The 20,509-nt window shown below is 45.5% G+C and overlaps 4 protein-coding genes across 4 annotated transcripts; all 4 read right to left on the bottom strand.

The window, feature by feature from the left end:
• Window positions 1–517: 517 nt before the first annotated feature.
• Window positions 518–5,514, bottom strand: LOC137451183 (arylacetamide deacetylase-like 4). Its single transcript, XM_068158477.1, has 4 exons — window positions 4,552–5,514; window positions 3,243–3,459; window positions 2,531–2,594; window positions 518–1,661 (listed from the first exon to the last, which is right to left on the bottom strand). Exons 1-4 carry the CDS (start codon window positions 4,723–4,725, stop codon window positions 887–889), a joined length of 1,230 nt encoding a protein of 409 aa, XP_068014578.1. The 5' UTR covers window positions 4,726–5,514; the 3' UTR covers window positions 518–886.
• Window positions 5,515–5,627: 113 nt separating this feature from the next.
• Window positions 5,628–9,061, bottom strand: LOC137451181 (arylacetamide deacetylase-like 4). The gene is made up of 4 exons (XM_068158474.1): window positions 8,872–9,061; window positions 8,110–8,323; window positions 7,725–7,788; window positions 5,628–6,694 (listed from the first exon to the last, which is right to left on the bottom strand). The coding sequence occupies exons 1-4, from the start codon at window positions 9,046–9,048 to the stop codon at window positions 5,920–5,922; spliced, it is 1,230 nt and encodes a 409-aa protein (XP_068014575.1). The 5' UTR covers window positions 9,049–9,061; the 3' UTR covers window positions 5,628–5,919.
• Window positions 9,062–9,677: 616 nt separating this feature from the next.
• LOC137450999 (uncharacterized) lies at window positions 9,678–10,685 on the bottom strand. Its single transcript, XM_068158067.1, has one exon. The coding sequence runs from the start codon at window positions 10,683–10,685 to the stop codon at window positions 9,678–9,680; it is 1,008 nt and encodes a 335-aa protein (XP_068014168.1).
• A 600-nt stretch (window positions 10,686–11,285) lies between these two features.
• Window positions 11,286–18,799, bottom strand: LOC137451180 (arylacetamide deacetylase-like 4). Its single transcript, XM_068158473.1, has 4 exons — window positions 18,547–18,799; window positions 17,946–18,162; window positions 14,629–14,692; window positions 11,286–13,923 (listed from the first exon to the last, which is right to left on the bottom strand). The coding sequence occupies exons 1-4, from the start codon at window positions 18,727–18,729 to the stop codon at window positions 13,149–13,151; spliced, it is 1,239 nt and encodes a 412-aa protein (XP_068014574.1). The 5' UTR covers window positions 18,730–18,799; the 3' UTR covers window positions 11,286–13,148.
• Between the last annotated feature and the right edge of the window lie 1,710 nt (window positions 18,800–20,509).

The raw sequence follows: 20,509 nt of genomic DNA, 5'->3' as shown, positions 1-20,509 counted from the left end.
GGAAACAGCGCAAATTCCAAAAATAAAATACTGGAGAACCACTCTGAAAGAACATGAAAACATTTTGGTGCATGTTTTCTCTCTCTCTAAGCTAAACCTTCCAGCATACAAAGGTAGGAGCTCAGATCGCTGATCCTTACTTTCTAAAGCCCAGTGTTCCCTCTCAACCAGTGTCTCTTACTCTGAGCTTCAGTGGCCATAACAGGGACATCCCAAAATGAAATAGTTTGTAGAGCTATGGTGATTTCAAAATCACTGCAGCCCTTACTTGCTTCCAGCAAGGCGTCCCCCCTTAACTGCTGCTCTTGCAGATGTGGTTCTGCCCTGCCTGCCACTGCAAGATGTTCAATCCTTCACTGAGACCTTGTTCTCTGCCTGTTTTTCCAGAGCTTTCCTTTAACTCTTCCCTCCAGCTCACTCTGTATGTAACTTGTCCTTTTGAGCAAAATAAAAGTCATGCTTTGGAGCTAATCAAATGGACATCACAAAGAGTTATTTAATGAAAAGCATTCCACAGACTTTATTTACATGGAATCACAGAATGGTAGTGGTTGGAAGGGACCTCTAGAGATCATATAGTGCAACCCTCCTGAAGCGACTGCAAGTGGATCATCAGATAACTAAACGCAAAGTATCAATCAGATGCTGATTTGAAAGAAGAAGGTTTGAAACACAGCAAGTGGAAGACATTCCAACTGTAAAGACTGAACTGTCAGTTGTCTCATGAGGACAAAGGCAGTGTTCAGGCAGCATTTGAAGTTCAGGACTCAAAATGAGTATTTTAACACATCAAAGGGAATCACTTTTTTTTCTGGCAAGTACTACCTGAGGTTTGGGAGTCTAAATGAAGTGAAAGTGAAAGAAGCATGAAGAGGGAAAGGTGGTTTTACAGGCCTTTTATGAATTCAACAATTCTGTCCAAACCCTTCTTCCCAGATGGAAATGAGAAACCATAATTATCATATAGGCTTAAAATTCCATGGAATCCATCTTCAAGGTGGTACCAGGTCACCCGGACACCATTGTCCTCCAGTCTCTTCTTGTAAAGCAAGCCATCATCCCTCAGCACATCATACTCACAGGTGAAGATGAAAGACTCAGGCAGCTGCTGAATACGAGCATCTTCAGCCAACAGTGGGCACAGGCTGGGCTCACAGAATCTTTTCACTGTCTCATAAACTTCAGGCTTGAATTCACCAGGCTTGTGTGGCTTGTAGCCTCTGACCTTAAATTTCTCAGGGATGTTATCTGGATTCACCCATTTCCTGTACTTGAGCCTCATATCTGGAGGAATATGAGAGCCCTCCAAGATCTCTTGCACATTTGATGCATCCCCATTTAGGTACTGCAAAGCAAAGAAAGCAGCATGTTCTCGGAGTAAGGGAGGGACTCCCTGGTTCTGCTGATAGGATGGCAAATTGAAGTCCAGTGCCTGAAGGCCTGGGTAGATCAAGATCTGGGCACGTAGTCTGGGGAGGTCTGATCTGCCTGCAAGGGTCTGGCTAACAGCTGCTGCTAGATTGCCCCCAGCACTGTCCCCACAGACTATTACATTAGCAGGATCCACACCATAGTGCTCTGCATTCTTCATGAAGTGTATGGAGGCATTAAGACAGTCTTCATAGGCAGCAGGGTACTTGTGCTCAGGAGCTAAACGATACCTAGTGCACAAAAAGAGACAACAAAAGAGAAGGGAATCATAGAATCACAGAAGTGTTTTGGTTGGAATAGACCACTAAGATCATAACCAAATATAAATTTCCTGCAGCAACTTGGCTTTCCTTCTGGTGGAGTATTTTTCCTTCTGCAAACAACCCAAAACAACTCTGATGGCATTACCCACCAAACAGGTATTTGACCAGGAATTTAACACAGATAAACCATAGGCAGTAGGATGAAGTTGCAAGGTTATAGAATAGCTGGACTGTTCTTCTGAGAACAGCACTGGCTAGAACTTGAATGATACTTCATTGTACTTTTCTGGTGTAGACTGCACCTGGCTTGTGAGTGGAGTGATTTAATCAGTTTGCACCTCACCTTTACTAAGGATATTTCCTCTTGAGAATTAATTTCTTGCTCTCTATTTACATAACTGGGCAGTCATATTTTTCCTGTATTGTTCATATTAAAGTACTCTGATTCTGACAGAAAACCTCTCTACATTTACAGGGTGGTAACATGTAATTTAACAGATCACTGAATCAGTGTCTGGCAAGTTTATTAGTCAGTCCTCAACACTTAAGGAAGCTCTTCTGGAAAGCATTCCTTTTTGTGTGTGTGGTGCCAGCATAGCTCTGTGGTGTGAGATCCATGAACCTTACTTTAGAGTCTGTTTGCAGTCGCTGTGCATTAACAGATTGCAGGGGGATGAAATGAAAATTGTCCCACTGAAATCCTGTCTGCCCATCTGGGATCCTGGGGAAACGGGTTTCCCAGGCAGGAGTGTTCCCACAAGATGTGCAACACTGTGGTGCTGAGAAGTGAAAAGAAGCAAAAAAGACTTCCACAGGGTAGCACTGACATAACTCACCCAACAGACACAACCACCAGCTCGCCTCCTTTGGCAATGCACCGGCATATCTTCTCATGGGAATCTGCAGAAGGGTGGGCGGTTGTTAGCTGTCTGCTCTGCTTCCAGATGGAATGGAAGGTGAAATCCTCCTTTTCCTGCCCTTCCTGACCCTCACACATAGAATCATAGAATTGCCTGGTTGGAAAAGACCTTAGGATCACCAAGTCCAACCATAACCTAACATCCCCCTGTACACAACTGTTAGACCGCGTCCCTAAGCTTCTCTTCCAAACACCTTTTAAACACCTCCAGGGATGGTGACTGCACTGCTGCCCTGAGCAGCCTGTTCCAGTGCCTGGTGACCCTTGTGATGAGGCAGTTTTTATAAATATCCACTCTAAACCTCCCCTGGTGCAACAACTTCAGGCCATTTCCTTTCCTATCGCTTGTTATCTGGGAGAGGTCAGCCCCCACCTCGCTGCAACCTCCTTTCCGGAAGCTGTAGAGATCAATGAGGTCTCCCCTTAGCTCCCTCAGCTGCTTCCCTCCGCAGCCACCTTCGCTCCCCTTGCCCCTCGGCCCTGCCGCCTCCCGGAGGGCGCTAAACTGGCCGGAGATGACGGCAAGCTTTCAGCCCCTCTGCCAGGTGTCGGGGCAGAATTATCCCCCTCCTCGGTCTCCAGGAGACAAGAGCGGCAGCCGCGGGGGGAAAGGGCCCGGCCCGCCTTACCGATGCTGCAGTACAGCCAGCCGCCGCCGTGCAGGAAGATGGCGCCTGGCCGCAGGCCGCTAGCAGGCGCCCGGGGCCGGTAGACCCTCACCGGGACCCCGTCGAACCGCTCGTCCTGCTGCGAGAGCTGCGGGTCCGGCCTCAGTTTCTTCCCGTTGTGCAGGTAGCGGGTGAAGGTGATCTGGCTGCACACCCCTATCTTTTCCAAAATCTTGCCCTGTTGGAAGAGGAGGGCTGAGCAGAGGAGGGCTGAGCAGAGCAGAGGAGGGCTGAGCAGAGGAGGGCTGAGCAGAGCAGAGGAGAGGAGGGCTGAGCAGAGCAGAGGAGAGGAGGGCTGAGCAGAGGAGGGCTGAGCAGAGGAGGGCTGAGCAGAGGAGGGCTGAGCAGAGGGCTGAACAGAGGAGGGCTGAGCAGAGGGCTGAACAGAGGGCTGAGCAGAGGAGGGCTGAGCAGAGGAGGGCTGAGCAGAGGAGGGCTGAGCACAGGGCTGAGCAGAGGAGGGCTGAGCAGAGGAGGGCTGAGCAGAGGGCGGCCGCCCCGCGGGCAGCCGCGCACGGCGCCAGGCAGGTTGCCGTGAGGGAGGCCGAGTGCCTGCCGTCACCCGGCTGCTCTGAGGCATGAGGGACACCCAGGGGTCGTGTTGGTGGGGTTCAGCCGGCTCCAGAGCCGCTCGCCTCTCTGATTTGCCCCTCAGCAGAACGCTGGCACGGGAGGCGATGGAGAGGCGGCTGTCCCCTCCAAGGCCGCACGCCCTCGCCAGTGTGGCTGCCATGGCAACAGGCACCTGAGCGGCGGGGCCCGCACGTCTGACTCGGGCGCTGGCAGGCGAAAGGTCTTTGGATACAAAGGAGTTTCCATCTCAGCATTACCAAATCCTACGGTTTCATACCAGCCTCCCACCATTTAGAGCCTGACAACCCAATTCATTCCCTTAGGGCTTCCCATGGCTCCCCTGCTTTATCTGCTCAGGGAAGCACCTGGCCTTCCGCATGTGTTATTGGAAGGCCCCAAGAATGCCCTAAAAATGTCATCTGTGCATAGCAAACATGAAAAAGCCATCTGACTTTTTATAAATAATTAGTTTAAACTTAATTAGGGAAGCTCAGCTGATAAAGCTTGAACTCTTGAAGTTGTCTTTATCCCTGTGGAATAGGGAAGAGCATTGGGACTGAAGCTCTCTGAGGCTCTCTGAAGTCAGCCCAAACAAAAGGAAAGCTTTTGCTTAACCCTTAATGCAGCCAGCAGGATTCTGATATTTACACATATAACCTTACAAAAACAACACTTGGAGCACGTTTGTGCCACTCACCAGAGCAGATGTACTTCTCATGAAAGCAAAGAGAAGTCGAAGCATTCCAGGTTGATTGACTCCAGGAGGGATACTGAAATTGAAGTACTGAGTTTGAATGGCTCCTGCGATTGCTACTATGAATGAAGCAATAAAAGCCGCCAGCAGTATCAGCAGTACATAAAGAGACTCCATTTCACGTAACCAAAGGTGAGGTGACTTTACACCTGTCTTTGATTTAGCTTTCTCAGATAACAAGTCAATCTTTGAGCAGCCCAAGCTACCACAGATCTCTTGGGTGTCGCACACTTTAAAGTCTTTGGAAGTGTCGTGCAAGGTGCCAGCACATATCACATTGGAGAAGAGGCAGGGGAGAATGTGGTTGATTTCCTGTTTAGCTGCATGTTAATTGTGGGACTGATAACAGGGCCTGGTATTCTTGGATGGTGAATTATATGAATGACTGTTAGAGATAGCAGTTAAGTATGAATGAAGCTCCAGTTTATGATGGGCTGGTATTTGCAAGGAGAGCCAACTGATGTGGAGGTTGAATTGTCTGTTGCATTTGATCTGCAGCCACAAGTTGCTTCCTGTATTGTGGACATTTTTTTCAGTGGTTTGGAATATATTATTTTAACAAGGACATTTAGAAAAGAGAACAGGAATTGACATGAGGGACAGAACAGTTGATGTATGCTCTGCAAAAGTGAATGCCTCCATCTTGTGTTTTTATTACCCTATGTAAGCACAGGAACAAGTTTTTCAGAATACTTGTGTATTAGATAAACAGAGGAAATCACTTAGAGCATTGCTTCCATTGTAATTTAGACAAAGCTGTTAATGAAGTGTCTCTGTTTGGGACAGTTGCAGTTTTAACTTCACTTTTTCAAGTCTACAATACCAGCTACCTACCCCACAAAAACTTCTGGAAGTCAGTGACTGGGAATCTTGGATTCAGGTGCTACCTGCACCATATATCATAGGCACTGCCTTAGAGCAGTATCATATCAGTGTCTTTCACCTGAACCAAAACGCAATTAACCTTGTAGGAAGAATGAAAGCATAGATCATAATCAAATAAAAAGGGTGAGACCAGATGTTGATTTAAAATTTTACTGCATGTTTAATATTTACTGAGAGAGGAGCAAGTACCTAGTCCAAATAGAACATGAAAAGAGGCAGACTGCACACAGAATACTTCAAACAGCACTAAATGAAGCTTTCATAGCACTCTTGAAATACCTTTTTAGTGGTTAGGTTGGCATAATTACTCATTAACTGATTTTAAACCTCTTGTATGGAATGTTTAAACCTCTTATATGGAATTTAGCGTAGAAGACCAAAGAAAATTCGTACAGAAAGTTCTTGCAGAAGGAAAGAACTTTGTTTCTATAAGCTTTTTAGAAAGTTCACAACATTGTCAAGACCCCTTTTTCCAGCTGGAAATGACAACCAGCCATTATTAAATGAATTTACGATTCCATGGAATCCATCCTCGAGGTGGCACCAGGTCACCTGGACGCCGTTGTCCTCCAGTCTCTTCTTGTAAAGCAAACCATCATCCCTCAGCACATCATACTCACAGGTCAAGATGAAAGACTCAGGCAGCTGCTGAACAGTGGAATCTTCAGCCAGCAGTGGGCACAGGCTGGGCTCACAGAATCTTTTAACTTTCTCAAAAACTTCAGTTGTACAGTCAAGAAGCACATGTGGTTTGTAGCCTCTGACCTTAAATTTTTCAGGGATATTATCTGGACTAAGCCACTTGCTATATTTTAATTTAATATCTATAGGAATATGGGAACCCTTCAGGACCTCTTCCATATTTGCTGCATCCCCATTTAGGTACTGTAACACGTAGAAAGCAGCATGTTCTCGGTGCAAGAGAGGGACTCCCTGGTTCTGCTGATAGGATGGCAAATTGAAGTCCAGTGCCTGAAGGCCTGGGTAGATCAAGACCTGGGCACGTAGTCTGGGGAGGTCTGATCTGCCTGCAAGGGTCTGGCTAACAGCTGCTGCTAGATTGCCCCCAGCACTGTCCCCACAGACAATTACATTAGCAGGATCCACACCATAGTGCTCTGCATTCTTCATGAAGTGTATGGAGGCATTAAGACAGTCTTCATAGGCAGCAGGGTACTTGTGCTCAGGAGCTAAACGATACCTAGTGCACAAAAAGAGATAACAAAAGAGAAGGGAATCATAGAATCACAGAAGTTTTGGTTGGAATAGACCACTAAGATCATAACCAAATATAAATTTCCTGCAGCAACTTGGCTTTCCTTCTGGTGGACAAATACAAGAGAAGGAATTACTGGGTTTAAATGTATTGCTGAAAATACTGGCTCCTGAAAGTGGCAGTACCCTGATTACATCAGAATTTTCCCTTTCTCCACAGGCTGATTATAAACAAATTGTGGCCAGTTGGGCCAGGCAGTGCAGATTAACTTAAGATATCAACTGTCTAAGGAACTTCTCAGGTGTTGGAACAACACAGGTGTACTCAGCTGCCAGCTTTGTATTGGTTTTATTGACAGTCTGTTAGTCATTGCATGCTTTAGCTTTCCATGGATCAGATACAAATAACAATCCTTCTGGTTTATGTCTTTTCTTATACTGTAACTATATCCTCACACTCCAAATTATGTCAGTATATTGATGCTGGTATTAGCTTGTATCTGACATAATCCTTCTGTAGGCATCAAGCAGAGTTTCCTTGAATAAAGAGTAAGTAGGGAGGTTGTGGATGCCTCCTCCCTGGGGGTGTTCAAAGCCAGGTTGGGTGAGGCCTTGAGCAGCCAAGTCTAGTTGTGCAGTGTCCCTGCCCATGGCAGGGAGGTTGGAGTAGATGATCTCTAAGGTTCCTTCCAACCATAGCCATTCTGTGATTCTGTGATACGGTTTACTGCCTGTGTACTTTCAATTTTGAGTTTGGAATTTGCAAACATTGACACAAAACTTCACTTCCCAGCTAGATATCCCCAAACATTATTTGTGATCCAGCCAGACAGTGAGAACTTAGCCTGAGTCAGCCTTTAGTAGCTCCAAATGAGAAGAGGGAATTTGGCAATCACCTGCTGGACAAGTTCCACAGAAACATTTATGTGAGAATGGTCATAGCCGTGCTCAGGGGAGCTAGAAGGTGATATTTACACTCTAGGGGGGAAAAAAATGCAGCATGAGATAGGACTCACCCAACAGCTATCACCACTGATTCACTTTCTTTGGCAATACAGCAGCACAGCTTTTCATGGGTCTCTGGAAGAAAGAGATTTGGGTTGGGTTTGGATTTTTGCTTGAGGACTCCTGTTGTCTATTGCATAAGTCAAAGAATTGCAAGAAAAAAACACATTTCACTTGTCTCTGCTCTTTCCTACATAGGTCCCCCCTCATCTTCCCACTGCAGTATTTGCTTATTGTATGCTTCCCCTTGTATCTCACTGTCCTTAAGACAAATCCCAGCATGCGTCTGTGGTTATACTTGAGCCTCATAACTGCTACAGATCAAGCAGTGATCAGCTTTATGAAGCAGATAGGTCTTTGAGTAAATGACAAGGTTTTATCTGTTAGATATCTTACCAAAACTTCCAAACATCCATCCTCCTCCGTGGAAAAACATAACTCCTCTCCTTCGGCTGGCAGCTGGAACCTTAGGCTGGTAAATCCTTACAGGCACTTTCTCAAACCACAGGTCCTTGATGAGGAGCTTCGGGTCCGCTCCCCCAGTCCTACCTTGCATGTACCGGACAAAGCCAACCCGACTGCAGATGCCAATGTTCTCCAAAATCCTTCCCTGTCCGAAGGTGAAGAGAACAGGGAGTTCACTCAAGATTCTGTGCTGTCCAGAGTAATGGAACTGCATGGGCAGAGTGCTTATCCTGTCTGTGTCATGTATGTTAGGGCCTCATCCAACCTGGCCTTGAACAAGTGCAGAGAAGGGGCACCTGCAACCTCCCTGGGCAACCTGTTCCAGTGTCTCACCACCCTCATTGTGAAGAATTTCTTCCTAATCTCCAGTCTAAACATGATCCCCCATGTATAGGCATTAATCAAATCATTGCTAAGTTAGACAGTCCTTGTAGAGGCACAGTCAGACTTTCAAATGCTGGTGCTAGGCAGCATTTACAAAGTGCCTAACGTAAGGTCCAGGTAGGACTGGCATAACACAGTGTAAAAAATCTGATCAAAGGTTCTTCAGGCAAACTGAGCTTCTGACTGCAGCACGCAGTATGATAGCTACTGAGAATTAATTCCCTGCAGGTTTCTAGCACTGCACTCAGTTTCAAATCTACAGGTTCACCCAGAAATCTTCCCCTAGAAATCCCACTCAGGCTGACTTACCACCACAGCTGTGATTATCAAAATGATGTGAAGGATTCGGAGCTTTACAGGCTGAGTCACTCCAGGAGGAATGTCTGAGTTGGATAAATCAAAGTTAATTGCGGCCATGACCAGCAGTAGAAATCCACCAACAATAACTGCTGAGAACAGCACCAGCAGCATGCACAGAACTGCCATTGTGCTGAGCAGCAAAGTGGTCTGAATTGTCTTTGATTTGACTTTCACAGATATCTTTGGCTTGCTACTTCCTGATTGTTCGTCATAAAAATGCTCCAGTAACAGCCTTCCTTCTTCCTCCTACTTTCTTTCCCCACATTCCTTTTGTCTCGCAAAAGATAAGTTGGTCAAAGTCTGAATTCATGAAAAGATCTGGGCTAGCATCATGTTGGGATTTTTGCAAGAAACCAGCCCTTAGCTGGGAGAAGAGGGTTGTGAATAAAGTGCATTGACATTAAATTAATGGGAGATGGAAAATGAGCACAGCTCATGGTGTGCTTTGAGTCTGGGACACTGTGAAGCACTGTTCTGAAGAGTTTCTCTAGGGTTATGCAGAGATAGGAGCCTGCACATGGTGATGGTCACTGTGAAGGGCCAAACTCTTTTGGAAAGGGGCACCTCTCAAAATGTGTCATTTCCTCCATTTCAAGTTTTGTACAGTTTGTGTTTTCTTCTAAAAGAAGAACATGGTTGAAAACCAGCTCAGGAGGTTGTGATCAGGTTGCCTCATATCAGGAAAGCTTTAGCAACTCTCAGTGTGCAACAGGTACAGGACAAAATGACTTAATCAGCAATTAAAGGGTTTCGGATCAGACTGCTTTATCTTGTTCTTTTGCAGAATGGGCTTGGGCTGATGGAGGAATGGTGATGGTCTTTTGCAGAATGGGCTTGGGCTGATGGAGAAGTGGTGATGTTCTTTTGCAGAGTGGGCTTGGGCTAATGGAGGAATGGTGATGTTCTTTTGCAGAGTGGGCTTGGGCTGATGGAGAAGTGGTGATGTTCTTTTGCAGAGTGGGCTTGGGCTGATGGAGGAATGGTGATGTTCTTTTGCAGAATGGGCTTGGGCTGATGGAGGAATGGTGATGTTCTTTTGCAGAGTGGGCTTGGGCTGATGGAGAAGTGGTGATGTTCTTTTGCAGAATGGGCTTGGGCTGATGGAGGAATGGTGATGTTCTTTTGCAGAATGGGCTTGGGCTGATGGAGGAATGGTGATGTTCTTTTGCAGAATGGGCTTGGGCTGATGGAGGAATGGTGATGGTCTTTTGCAGAATGGGCTTGGGCTGATGGAGGAATGGTGATGGTCTTTTGCAGAGTGGGCTTGGGCTGATGGAGAAGTGGTGATGTTCTTTTGCAGAATGGGCTTGGGCTGATGGAGGAATGGTGATGTTCTTTTGCAGAATGGGCTTGGGCTGATGGAGGAATGGTGATGTTCTTTTGCAGAATGGGCTTGGGCTGATGGAGGAATGGTGATGGTCTTTTGCAGAATGGGCTTGGGCTGATGGAGGAATGGTGATGGTCTTTTGCAGAGTGGGCTTGGGCTGATGGAGAAGTGGTGATGTTCTTTTGCAGAATGGGCTTGGGCTGATGGAGGAATGGTGATGTTCTTTTGCAGAGTGGGCTTGGGCTGATGGAGAAATGGTGATGTTCTTTTGCAGAGTGGGCTTGGGCTGATGGAGGAATGGTGATGTTCTTTTGCAGAGTGGGCTTGGGCTGATGGAGGAATGGTGATGTTCTTTTGCAGAGTGGGCTTGGGCTGATGGAGGAATGGTGATGTTCTTTTGCAGAGTGGGCTTGGGCTGATGGAGGAATGCCCTCATTGGAATGGTGTTTGAGGTCTCAATGGTTTCTCTGAGTCTGCAGTTCTTCAATTAACTAGGGTGTCAGAATGATGTTGAAATTGCCTATTCCTGGGGAAATGAAAGAGGTGAAAATCTAACTTCATTAAGCAAGCATGTTGTCCTTTATTTCTAAGTGAAATTGCAAGTGATGGGGGGAAGGTGCCATCTCATTTTGGTTAGGGAACTTTATTAAAAATGAAATTTCATTGCTTTTTTTCCAGTGAGAAGTTGAATGGTTTTAATAGGGCACATGGTCATCATGGACTGTTCTGAAGTAGTAGGAGAAATTGTGTCTAAAAGCAGCAAAAATCCAGACTATAAATAAATAAATAGCCTACCTAATAGTTTTTCTGGCCTTTCAGTTGCCTTGTGTTTCCACAGTTATGTGATCATATAAGATAGCCTTGGACAGTCCAGTTGTCTGGTGAATTAATTCCCGTGCAGAGCACAAATTTGCCTAGGTGGGGATAGGAAGGTTGTGGTCTCTGTGCATTGCTCCTTTCGCAGTGTGGTGGTCAGTGAGGTTTAGCAGTGAGTGTGTGTTTGGCAAATGTAACTGGCTTTGGTAACAGGAGTAGCTGAAGTGCTAGTGTTTAGTTTTATTTTCTTGAAAGCATCACAAAATTGCCACAGCATTACAGCCCTAAGATAAGATAATACAGTGTTGTGTTCCTCTGCTTTCTTACATCTGTGATCTTCAGAGCTTTTTCAACAAACATACCATGATGTGACAGGTGGTCTTGAGAGTAAGATAATCTTGAAGGAAAACAGAGAGTGCTAAAAGGAAAAGGAATCTCACCTCTGCACTTCCCTAACATGTACACACTCCCTAGAGCTTAGGGATTCCAGTTTAATAATCCATTTCCAAAAGGACACATCATTTCCCAAGTCAAAAAGTCAAACCCATTCTAGTTACTAATTCCAGGTCAGAACTTCTGCTCCACACAGAAGCCTTTCTTCTGACTACACTTTTTCAAGAGAAGTGCAAACATCCTAGATATCAAAGTGCAGATCTGAAATTCCACCATGTGACATGAGACTTAACCTGACTCATTGTTCTCTCTGTGTCATATCCTAGACATCTCCTGTCTCTTGCTAGGGCGCAAGTGGTTGTTGGCTTCATTTCTGGGCAGTGGAAGAATCCTCAGGAAGAGGTGTTCTTGCTGCTTGCTTCGAATGTATGCTAGTCACACATAGATGTCTTGTTCAACATCTTTGTGGGTGCCATGGACAGTGGCATTGAGTGCACCCTCAGCAAGTTTGCTGATGACACCAAGCTGTGTGGTGCAGCAGACACACTGGAGGGAAGGGAGGCCATCCAGAGGGACCTTGACAGGCTGGAGAGGTGGGCACAAGGCAACCTCATGAAGTTCAATAAGAGCAAGTGCAGGGTCCTGCATCTGGGTCGAGGCAATCCCAGGCACAAATCCAGGCTGGGCAGTGACTGGCTGGAAAGCAGCCCTGAGGAGAGAGACTTGGGGGTGCTGGTGGACAAAAAGCTCAACAGGAGCTCTCAATGTGCACTTGCAGCCCGCAAAGCCAATCAGATCCTGGGCTGCATCAGGAGAAGTGTGGCTAGCAGGTCGAGGGAGGTGATCCTCCCCCTCTGCTCAGCCCTGGTGAGACCCCACCTGGAGTACTGTGTCCAGTTCTGGAGTCCCTATTACAAGAGGGATGTGGAGGTGCTGGAAGGTGTCCAGAGAAGGGCCACAAGGATGATCAGAGGGCTGGAGCACCTCTCCTATGAGGACAGACTGAAGGAGTTGGGGCTGTTCAGTCTGCAGAAGAGAAGTCTCCGAGGTGACCTAATTGTGGCCTTCCAGTATCTGAAGGGGGCCTACAGGAAGGCTGGGGAAGGACTTCTCAGGGTCTCAGGTAGTGATAGGACTAGGGGGAATGGAATGAAGCTGGAGGTGGGGAGATTCAGGCTAGATGTGAGGCGGAGGTTCTTCCCCATGAGAGTGGTGAGACCCTGGAATGGGTTGTCCAGGGAGGTGGTTGAGGCCCCAGCCCTGCAAGTGTTTAAGCCCAGTCTGGATGAGGCTGTGGCCAGGCTGATCTAGTGTGGGGTGTCCCTGCCCATGGCAGGGGGGTTGGAACTAGATGATCCTTGTGGTCCCTTCCAACCCTGAATGATACTATGGTACTAATGTGGAGATGGTAGAGCTGCTAGAGCTGAAGTGAAAGTCTTGTGCCAGGTGCCTCACTTTTGCTACTCAGTTGTAATGCTGTGTTGTTATGTTTTCTAGAGTCGTGGTGTTTTGAGTAATCTTAACATTTGTCCGAGAGTTGCTTGCAGAAGAAGTTAGAAAGTCTCAATCTAAAACATAATTCAAAGTGTTTACATTCTTTGCCAGGTATAAATTCACCAAGGATAATGCAAGGTATAAATTCACCAAGGATAATGCAAGATTTGCATCTTTGCTCTGAAAACAAACCCTTTTATAAACTGTTTATGTAATTCACAATATTATCCATTATCTCTTGTGCAGCTGGAAAGGAAAAAACCCCATAGCCAAAAAAGGCTAAAATCCCATGGAAGCCACTCTCAGAATGATACCAGGTCACTTGCACCCCATTGTCCTCCAGTCGCTTCTTGTATAACAGTCCGTCATCCCTAAGCACATCGAATTCACAGGTCACAATGCAGGCCTCAGGGAGCTGGCAAATGATGGAGTCTTCGGCTAAAAGTGGGGAAAAGGTTGCTCCTAAAATTTCTTTGACTGCTTCATGGACTTCAGGTTTGAACGAAGTGGGTTTCTGTGGTGTGTAGCCTCTAACCTTAAACCTGTCAGGGATAATGTCAGCACTTACCCATTTCTTATACCTCCTCTTCATGCTCTCGGGAACATGGCGGCTTTGTAGGACATCTTCCAAAGCTACTCCTTCTTTCTTAAGGTAACGAAAGCAGAAGTAGATAACAAGCTTCCGAAACAAAATGGGGACTGAAGCGTTCTGCTGATAGGAAGGCAGATGAAAATCCAGCCCCTGCAGTCCTGGGTAAAGTAAGACCTGAGCACGGACTTTCGGGAGATCTCTTCTGTTCAGCAGTACCTGGCAGATAACCGTAGCGAAGTTGGCTCCACAGCTGTCCCCACTAATGATAATGAGGCCAGGATCCACATGATACTCTTCTAAGTTCCTCATGAAGTACAAGGTGGCATTGAGACAGTCAAAATACTGCCCTGGGTACGGATGCTCAGGAGCTAAACGATAACTGAAATAGTATCATAGTATCATAGTATCAGTCAGGGTTGGAAGGGACCACAAGGATCATCTAGTTCCAACCCCCCTGCCATGGGCAGGGACACCCCACACTAGATCAGGCTGCCCAGAGCCTCATCCGGCCTGGTCTGAAACACCTCCAGGGATGGGGCCTCAACCACCTCCCTGGACAACCCATTCCAGGGCTTCACCACTCTCATGGGGAACAACTTTCTCCTCACCTCCAGCCTGAATCTCCCCACCTCCAGCTTCATTCCATTCCCCCTAGTCCTATCACTACCTGAGATCCTGAGATCCCCAGCCTTCCTGTAGGCCCCCTTCAGATACTGGAAGGCCACAATTGGGTCACTTCGGAGCCTTCTCTTCTCCAGACTGAACAGCCCCGTACTGTGGTTACGATCTAATGATCATTACAGTTTATTTGCTATTGCTCATGAGTCAGTAGGAGGGGACCTATGTTTGCCCTTCTCAGTTTTAAATATCATGTTTGTTTTCAACAGGTGTAGATGAGAAGGACAAACTAGTGGTGTTATGGCTGGTTTAGGACACTGCCTATAAGGATGTTTCTAACTCAAATGAAAGCTAAAGCAAATAATAGGGAGCACAATCCAAAGCAGTGACATTTTCAGCTTGTTTTCCAGAGGTGCTTCAGCTGAGCTCTAGCAGCACAAATACTGTGTGGAAAAGTGGCACTTACCCAACAGACACAACCACCGAGTTGCATTTCTTGGCGATGTAGCGGCATACTCTTTCAAAGGCTCCTAAAGAGAGTTCACCAGAAATGGAGTTTTACAAATCAAACCTCCTTTTGAAATGGAAAACACAAATCCTGGAGCACAAGCTCTGTGGAAGGAGACTCTGCAACCTCTCTGGGCAGCCTGTTCCAGTGCTCTGTCACCCTCACTGCAAAGAAGTGCCTGCTCATGTTGAGGTGGAAGTGCCTGTGTTCTAGCTTGTACCCATTGTTCCTCGTCCTATCACTGGGCACCACCAAAAGGAGCCTGGCACCTTCATCTTGACACCCACCCCTCAGATACTTATAGGTGTTGATAAGATCTCCTCTCAGCCTTCTAAAGACTAAACAGCTCCAGTTCTCTGTCTTTCTTCATAGGAGAAGGTCAAGGAGAAGCATTTAGTTATAAGAAGCATGAAAGAGTTGAGTCTCCTTTGAAACAGAAATTGTCTTTATATATACTTCCCTGCATGAATGTCTCTTCCCTGAATTATTCAGACCATTTCTTGAAGCTCTGATTTTGCCATTAACAGCTTTGTGCAGTGAAGAATTCCACAGCTTGCTTACAAAGGTGTAAGGAACAGGTTTTGTTTGCTCATTTTGTACCTGGCATTCTCTGTGTCCATTTGGTGACATTTACTCTTGGACTGTGAGACATGATGGATATCATTCTCTGTTTAACTTCTCTTGCTGCTCAGGCTTTTACAGACATTTAGTGTGTCTGACTTTAATCTGTCTTCTCCAGCCTGAAGAGCCATAGTCTGGTTATTCAGTTGCTCCCTGTACAGAAGCACTCTTCTCACCTATGCAACCCCTCTCAGCCTTTCCAGTACTACTGTGTCCTTCCCCATGTATGGGGGCCAGAATTAAAAGCACTATCCTAGATTTAGATGCAGAATGCATTTATTACAATGCCATAAAGAAGTTTCCTGGTTTGTCCTTCCTTAACAATTCTTAGCATTTTATTTGCTTTTTGACTGTGCAGTAAGTCAACATTTGCAGGCAATTTTTCTACCATAATGCCAAGATCTTCCTGCAAGGGAGTAATCTGCTTATGGTCCATTCTCTTAATCTGTTTGACTTCTCTGAATGCCATTTCACCTGTCATTTTGTTGTCTTGTCCTTTACTGTCATAAAGACTTCCTGCAGTTTTCAGCCATCCAGTTACCACCTTGAAGGACTCAGTATCATATCAGCTTTCACTGTCTTCTCTATGTTCAAATATATTGATTAGCACAGATCTCCATGTGGGAATCTCACAGGAGCCTCCCACAACCCATCTGTCTTTTTGTCCTAATGAAAGACCTCCCTTCTTGTGCCATGAGTGTGTGTTCTTTTGCCTCTTTCAGAGCCTCTTTTGGAAATCAAAGTAGGTTTTATCAACTCAGTCTCCTTCATTAGTGTATTGCTGACTCGGCTTAAAAGCTTACTCTGCTTTGTGGAGCATGACTTCCATTTGTATGCATTTTAAGGAGCAGGTCATATTTATCTGTCCACTGATGTGTTCTTTGCAGCTCCTGCTAACTTGCTAGCTGCAGACTTCAGGTTTCCTAGGACATAGATTGCCCAAGTCCTTTTAAAAGCTGATCACCCTTTATTTGCTTTCCTGTTACCAAATACCAGCTGAAAGCTCCCATGCCACAGTGAGTGTGCAGGTATGGGTGTCATATCAATCCATGGGATGTGATACAGCTCTGACAGTGTGCTGATTGTGCAACAGCAGTTGGGGGGAACAACAGCTACTGCTATGCAACTGTGTGCTGGGGGGAGGTTGTCTTTCAGCAAAAGGATTTCACCTTTTAGGTAGATTGCAGAGGCTTATCTCTTTGAGCCCTCACTGCCATCCAAACTAAAAGGTGTCAGCCATCACTCCACCCAGAGTAATGAGTGCTGCACTAAAACAAGGGTAGACTGTTCCAGCCACAGTGCAGAATGGAACCTACTAGAAATTACATTATTTTCTCTGCCTCATGCTAAAGGGAGCCAGGCAGGCTCTCAAACTCACTTGCAGGTCACTGAAGTCAGCCTGACCTGGTGCTAGTGGAGATTGAGCCTTTGAAACAGCAAAGGATTCAAATCCCACAAACCTCCCTCTCTGCCCCCTGGAATGGAATCTGGAATTCCATGTTAGGTTCCTTGGCTTCCAGACAATGCACACATAGACTTGGTTGCTCAGAAGGATCCAGAAGAGCTGGAAGGTTGAGCCAGCAGCTACTGAGACAATCAAAGGGTTGTCCCCCTTTCTGAAAAAATGAGTACTCTGTATGAGGTTACCACAAGAATCAAACTCCCCCAAGCTGGTTATTTTTTTGACTCTTATTTATATTTATCTTCCTTTTCATTCCTTGTTTACATGAATGGAAATATATTTACAGATTAATGTTGATGTATATGTGTGTATAGTCTTTCATTCTTAAATTCTTAAGAACTCTGAGCCATGTTGTATCTTTTAGCTTTCCTTAGATGTTTGCACTGCAAGCTGAAAACCCCTGACTTTTGTAGTGTTTCTGCACAAATGCTGAGTACAGGAGTCTGTTTTGAATTCTGCCCTTTGAGGCTCTATCCAAGCTTACATGAAACATTTTAGTCTAGAATCCAGAAATTTCTCCTTGAGAAGTAACCAAAGCATTGTTCTAAAGCATGGAGCCAGACTGTATTAACTTTAGCAAGAGCATTGCCATTTTCACACTACTGTCTTTATTCCAGGAAGCAGATCTAAGCTGAGTTCCATATCAGCCTAAAAGGATTGTAAATTGCATTTACAGAGAAGATGGAGTACAGAGGGGGGAAGTGACATGAATTCCTACCCTTCCTCCAGAGCCATTGCTCCATCTTATTTTCATCTAGTCATTAGGTAAGGCATGAGAACATCCTGTGAGCTGAACTCCCTCACAGTGACCTAAGCATGTGTGGTTTGTTTCAGTGGTGTCTCATTCTCTGCCCCAGCAATTTGAATCTATATCAGAACAACTCCAGCAAGAGGAGGGGCAGAGTCCCTCTGCTGTTAGCCGACAGCTGATTTAGGGTCTGGATCACATTCCAGAGGTCTGCTAAGAGCTGTTTTCATCAACCTCGCCTGGCGCCCAAAGAAAGTAGAAGTGTGATTCCCCCTGACCGTGCACAGGACTACTGATTCCACAGAGTGCTTTGCCGTGAGCACTGAGATTGCAAACACTGGTGTCATCAGGAGGGAGAGGTGAGATATTGACTGATACACATCTGAAGGTAACAATGTAAAGGTTTGGATTTGAGTCGAAAAGTAAAACTTGCCCATTTCTTACTAATGCTCCCAAATGTGCCAGCGCCTCCATGAAAATACAGAACTCCTCTTCTTTTGCCAGTAGGTGGCCATTTGGGCTGATAAATCCTCACTGGAACCTCATCTACTTTGAGATCTTTGATAAGAAGTTTTGAATCTCTCCATGCTGGTACTCCGTCTAGCACAACTCGCAATAAGCTTAAATCACTGCAGATCCCTAGCTTCTCCAAAATCTTTCCCTGTTGAAAAGAAAGAATTCCAAAGAACAGGAGTCATGTAGGCTTGCTTCTGAACAGACAGCATTAACACATCTACATGCAGTGCAATAGCTACAGTAAACACAGAGGCAAGGGGGGGATTTTGATGTGAAGCAGCCATCCAGTGTAAAGTGGCTGCAGCCGGACAGATGCACTGAAAAATCTAAATCAGCTTTTATGAGTAGTCCTAAGAGCTTTATCAGGTAACTTAAGATGATTTGGTTCGTATAACAATGCTTCCAGGCTTCAAAGGGGTGAATTGCTGCTGCTGTGGGCTTTTTTTTGCTTAAGCCATTATCTTCCAGCTTCCAAATAATCTTACCAAAATAAAAAGTGAAATCCCCAGTTTTAAGAAAGTTAACTTACCCAGATCATGGTTGTAATCAGCAAGGAATGGAAAAGGCGAAGCTTGAGAGGTTGGTCGATTCCAGGTGGCAGTTCTGAACTGAAAAAGTCATAGACTAACCCCCCCAAAAAGAGAGCTGGTATTAGGAGAGGAGAAAAGAAAACCAATGCTGTTGTTGCTAGAGCTGTATAGACAGATCCCATTTCACTTCAGAAGTGAACCCTAAGAAACCCTGTGCTCCCTTGAGCCTTGTTTACAGGTGTCTGAGGTGTCTGCACAGGAGCCTAAGTACTCAGATCATAAGCAGAAATAAAATGTTTATTAATGTTGCAATACCCTAATCTTCTCCACCCTTCTTTTGCTAATGATACTATTGGCAAATTGCTATATTAAAAATAGGGGGGGAGGGATTTTTACCCTTTACAAAGGATGAAATTCAAAGTATAGCAAATTGGCTTAGAATCATTGAATCCTAGAATGGCTTGGGTTGGAAGGGACCTCAAAGATGATATATCACAGTGTCACAGTATCACTAAGGTTGGAAGAGACCTCAAAGATCATCGAGTCCAACCTGTCACCACAGACCTCATGACTAGACCATGGCACCAAGTGCCACGTCCAATCCCCTCTTGAACACCCTCAGGTTCCTACCCCCTGGCATGGGCAGGGACACCTCTCACAACTACATGAGGTTGCTCAGGATTTCTATCATGAGTTCTTCACTAACAGTGAGAAATGATTATTCTGAAGGGTTCTTGTATGAAGACTGCCTGTGTCTGACTTCTTGTTGGATTCATTATGGACGGACATTGCTCTTGTAGCATTACATTTTAGTGATGTGGGGCTCCTTGCACTTGTCATCAAGGTATATACTGCTCTGAGAGGAGAAATACTCAAATTCACATGTTTGGAGGTAAACTTTTCTTAATACTGGAATGCACAGACATATTCCTGCTCTAATTTGGATTTAAATAAGGTCACATTTGCTCACTGTGTGACCTCTGATAACGCCCTGGCAGAAAGATTTGCTGTGTTTTTGTGATGGATTACATTACATTAGCTGCCCAAGATGTTTCCACACACTGGAGGAGGAAGGCAAATAACATCAGTGCTAGACAGGGCAAGTCTTAACATACATTAAGGTCTCTCCCACTACATGGTGGTGGGTTTGTAGTTTTAAACCCCATGTTTCTAAGCTTCTAAGCTCTAAGAATTTTGTAATCGTTGCAGTTCTTGTTTGTGGCTCAATGTAGTAGCATTTTAAACACATGGGAGATAGTGAGGGATGCTTAAATTTGGTGGCAATTGTTTGGTAGAGTAATTTCTTCTGGTTTTCATTCTTCTTACCAGAATTCCATTTTCCACACCATGTTTAAAGTTACAGCTCCCAAACTACTTCTTTTCCAGTCCTGGCTTTTAAAATCTGAATACTGAATTAGTCCTTATTATGGCATTCAAAGAAAGCAGTCCAAACAGCTGATTTACACAGTATTAGCTCATGGAGATAAGAAAGTGTGGGATAAAACAACAATTTGCATCAATATTTGTGAAAGAGGCAAATCATCAGCTGCTCTTCACTGAGGCTGGCTGATTTGGGGCCACATTTCCCTTCTGTGGAGCGCAAATTCATCAATAGTTAGCTACAAATGTCAGGCTGTAGAGTGTTGAAGCCAAACACAGACACTCCTCAATATTCTGACCTGAGCTTATCAACGTTTTCTGCAGCACAGCAGGGTCATCCTACTGGTGGTCTTGATCAGTAGTTTGTGTGCAGTCTGGGGAGGGGGTTAGTATGTCTTTGGCTGTGGACAAGAAGCTCAACATGAGCTCTCAATGTGCACTTGCAGCCCGCAAAGCCAATCAGATCCTGGGCTGCATCAGGAGAAGTGTGGCCAGCAGGTCGAGGGAGGGGATCCTCCCCCTCTACTCAGCCCTGGTGAGACCCCACCTGGAGTACTGTGTCCAGTTCTGGAGCCCCTAGCA

Source organism: Melanerpes formicivorus, unplaced genomic scaffold (genome assembly GCF_026170545.1).
Source record: "Melanerpes formicivorus ecotype bairdi unplaced genomic scaffold, bMelFor1.0.p_v2 SCAF_39, whole genome shotgun sequence".
NCBI classification, from domain to species: domain Eukaryota; kingdom Metazoa; phylum Chordata; class Aves; order Piciformes; family Picidae; genus Melanerpes; species Melanerpes formicivorus.
Note: the sequence above shows the minus strand (reverse complement) of the source record. Positions and strands in the feature narration are given on the sequence as shown.

Excerpts from the sequence above, each read along its gene's own strand:
- LOC137451183 (XM_068158477.1), bottom strand. The coding sequence starts at position 4,725 with ATGGAGTCTCTTTATGTACTGCTGATACTGCTGGCGGCTTTTATTGCT. Across the intron at positions 3,460-4,551 it reads TGAGAAGTACATCTGCTCTG|GGCAAGATTTTGGAAAAGAT; the intron begins GTGAGTGGCACA and ends CTCTTCCAACAG. Across the intron at positions 1,662-2,530 it reads CTGGTGGTTGTGTCTGTTGG|GTATCGTTTAGCTCCTGAGC; the intron begins GTGAGTTATGTC and ends TTTGTGCACTAG.
- LOC137451181 (XM_068158474.1), bottom strand. The coding sequence starts at position 9,048 with ATGGCAGTTCTGTGCATGCTGCTGGTGCTGTTCTCAGCAGTTATTGTT. Across the intron at positions 8,324-8,871 it reads TGATAATCACAGCTGTGGTG|GGAAGGATTTTGGAGAACAT; the intron begins GTAAGTCAGCCT and ends ACCTTCGGACAG. Across the intron at positions 7,789-8,109 it reads ATGGATGTTTGGAAGTTTTG|AGACCCATGAAAAGCTGTGC; the intron begins GTAAGATATCTA and ends TCTTTCTTCCAG.
- LOC137450999 (XM_068158067.1), bottom strand. The coding sequence starts at position 10,685 with ATGAGGGCATTCCTCCATCAGCCCAAGCCCACTCTGCAAAAGAACATC.
- LOC137451180 (XM_068158473.1), bottom strand. The coding sequence starts at position 18,729 with ATGGGATCTGTCTATACAGCTCTAGCAACAACAGCATTGGTTTTCTTT. Across the intron at positions 14,693-17,945 it reads TGGCACATTTGGGAGCATTA|GAGCCTTTGAAAGAGTATGC; the intron begins GTAAGAAATGGG and ends AACTCTCTTTAG. Across the intron at positions 13,924-14,628 it reads TCGGTGGTTGTGTCTGTTGG|TTATCGTTTAGCTCCTGAGC; the intron begins GTAAGTGCCACT and ends ATACTATTTCAG.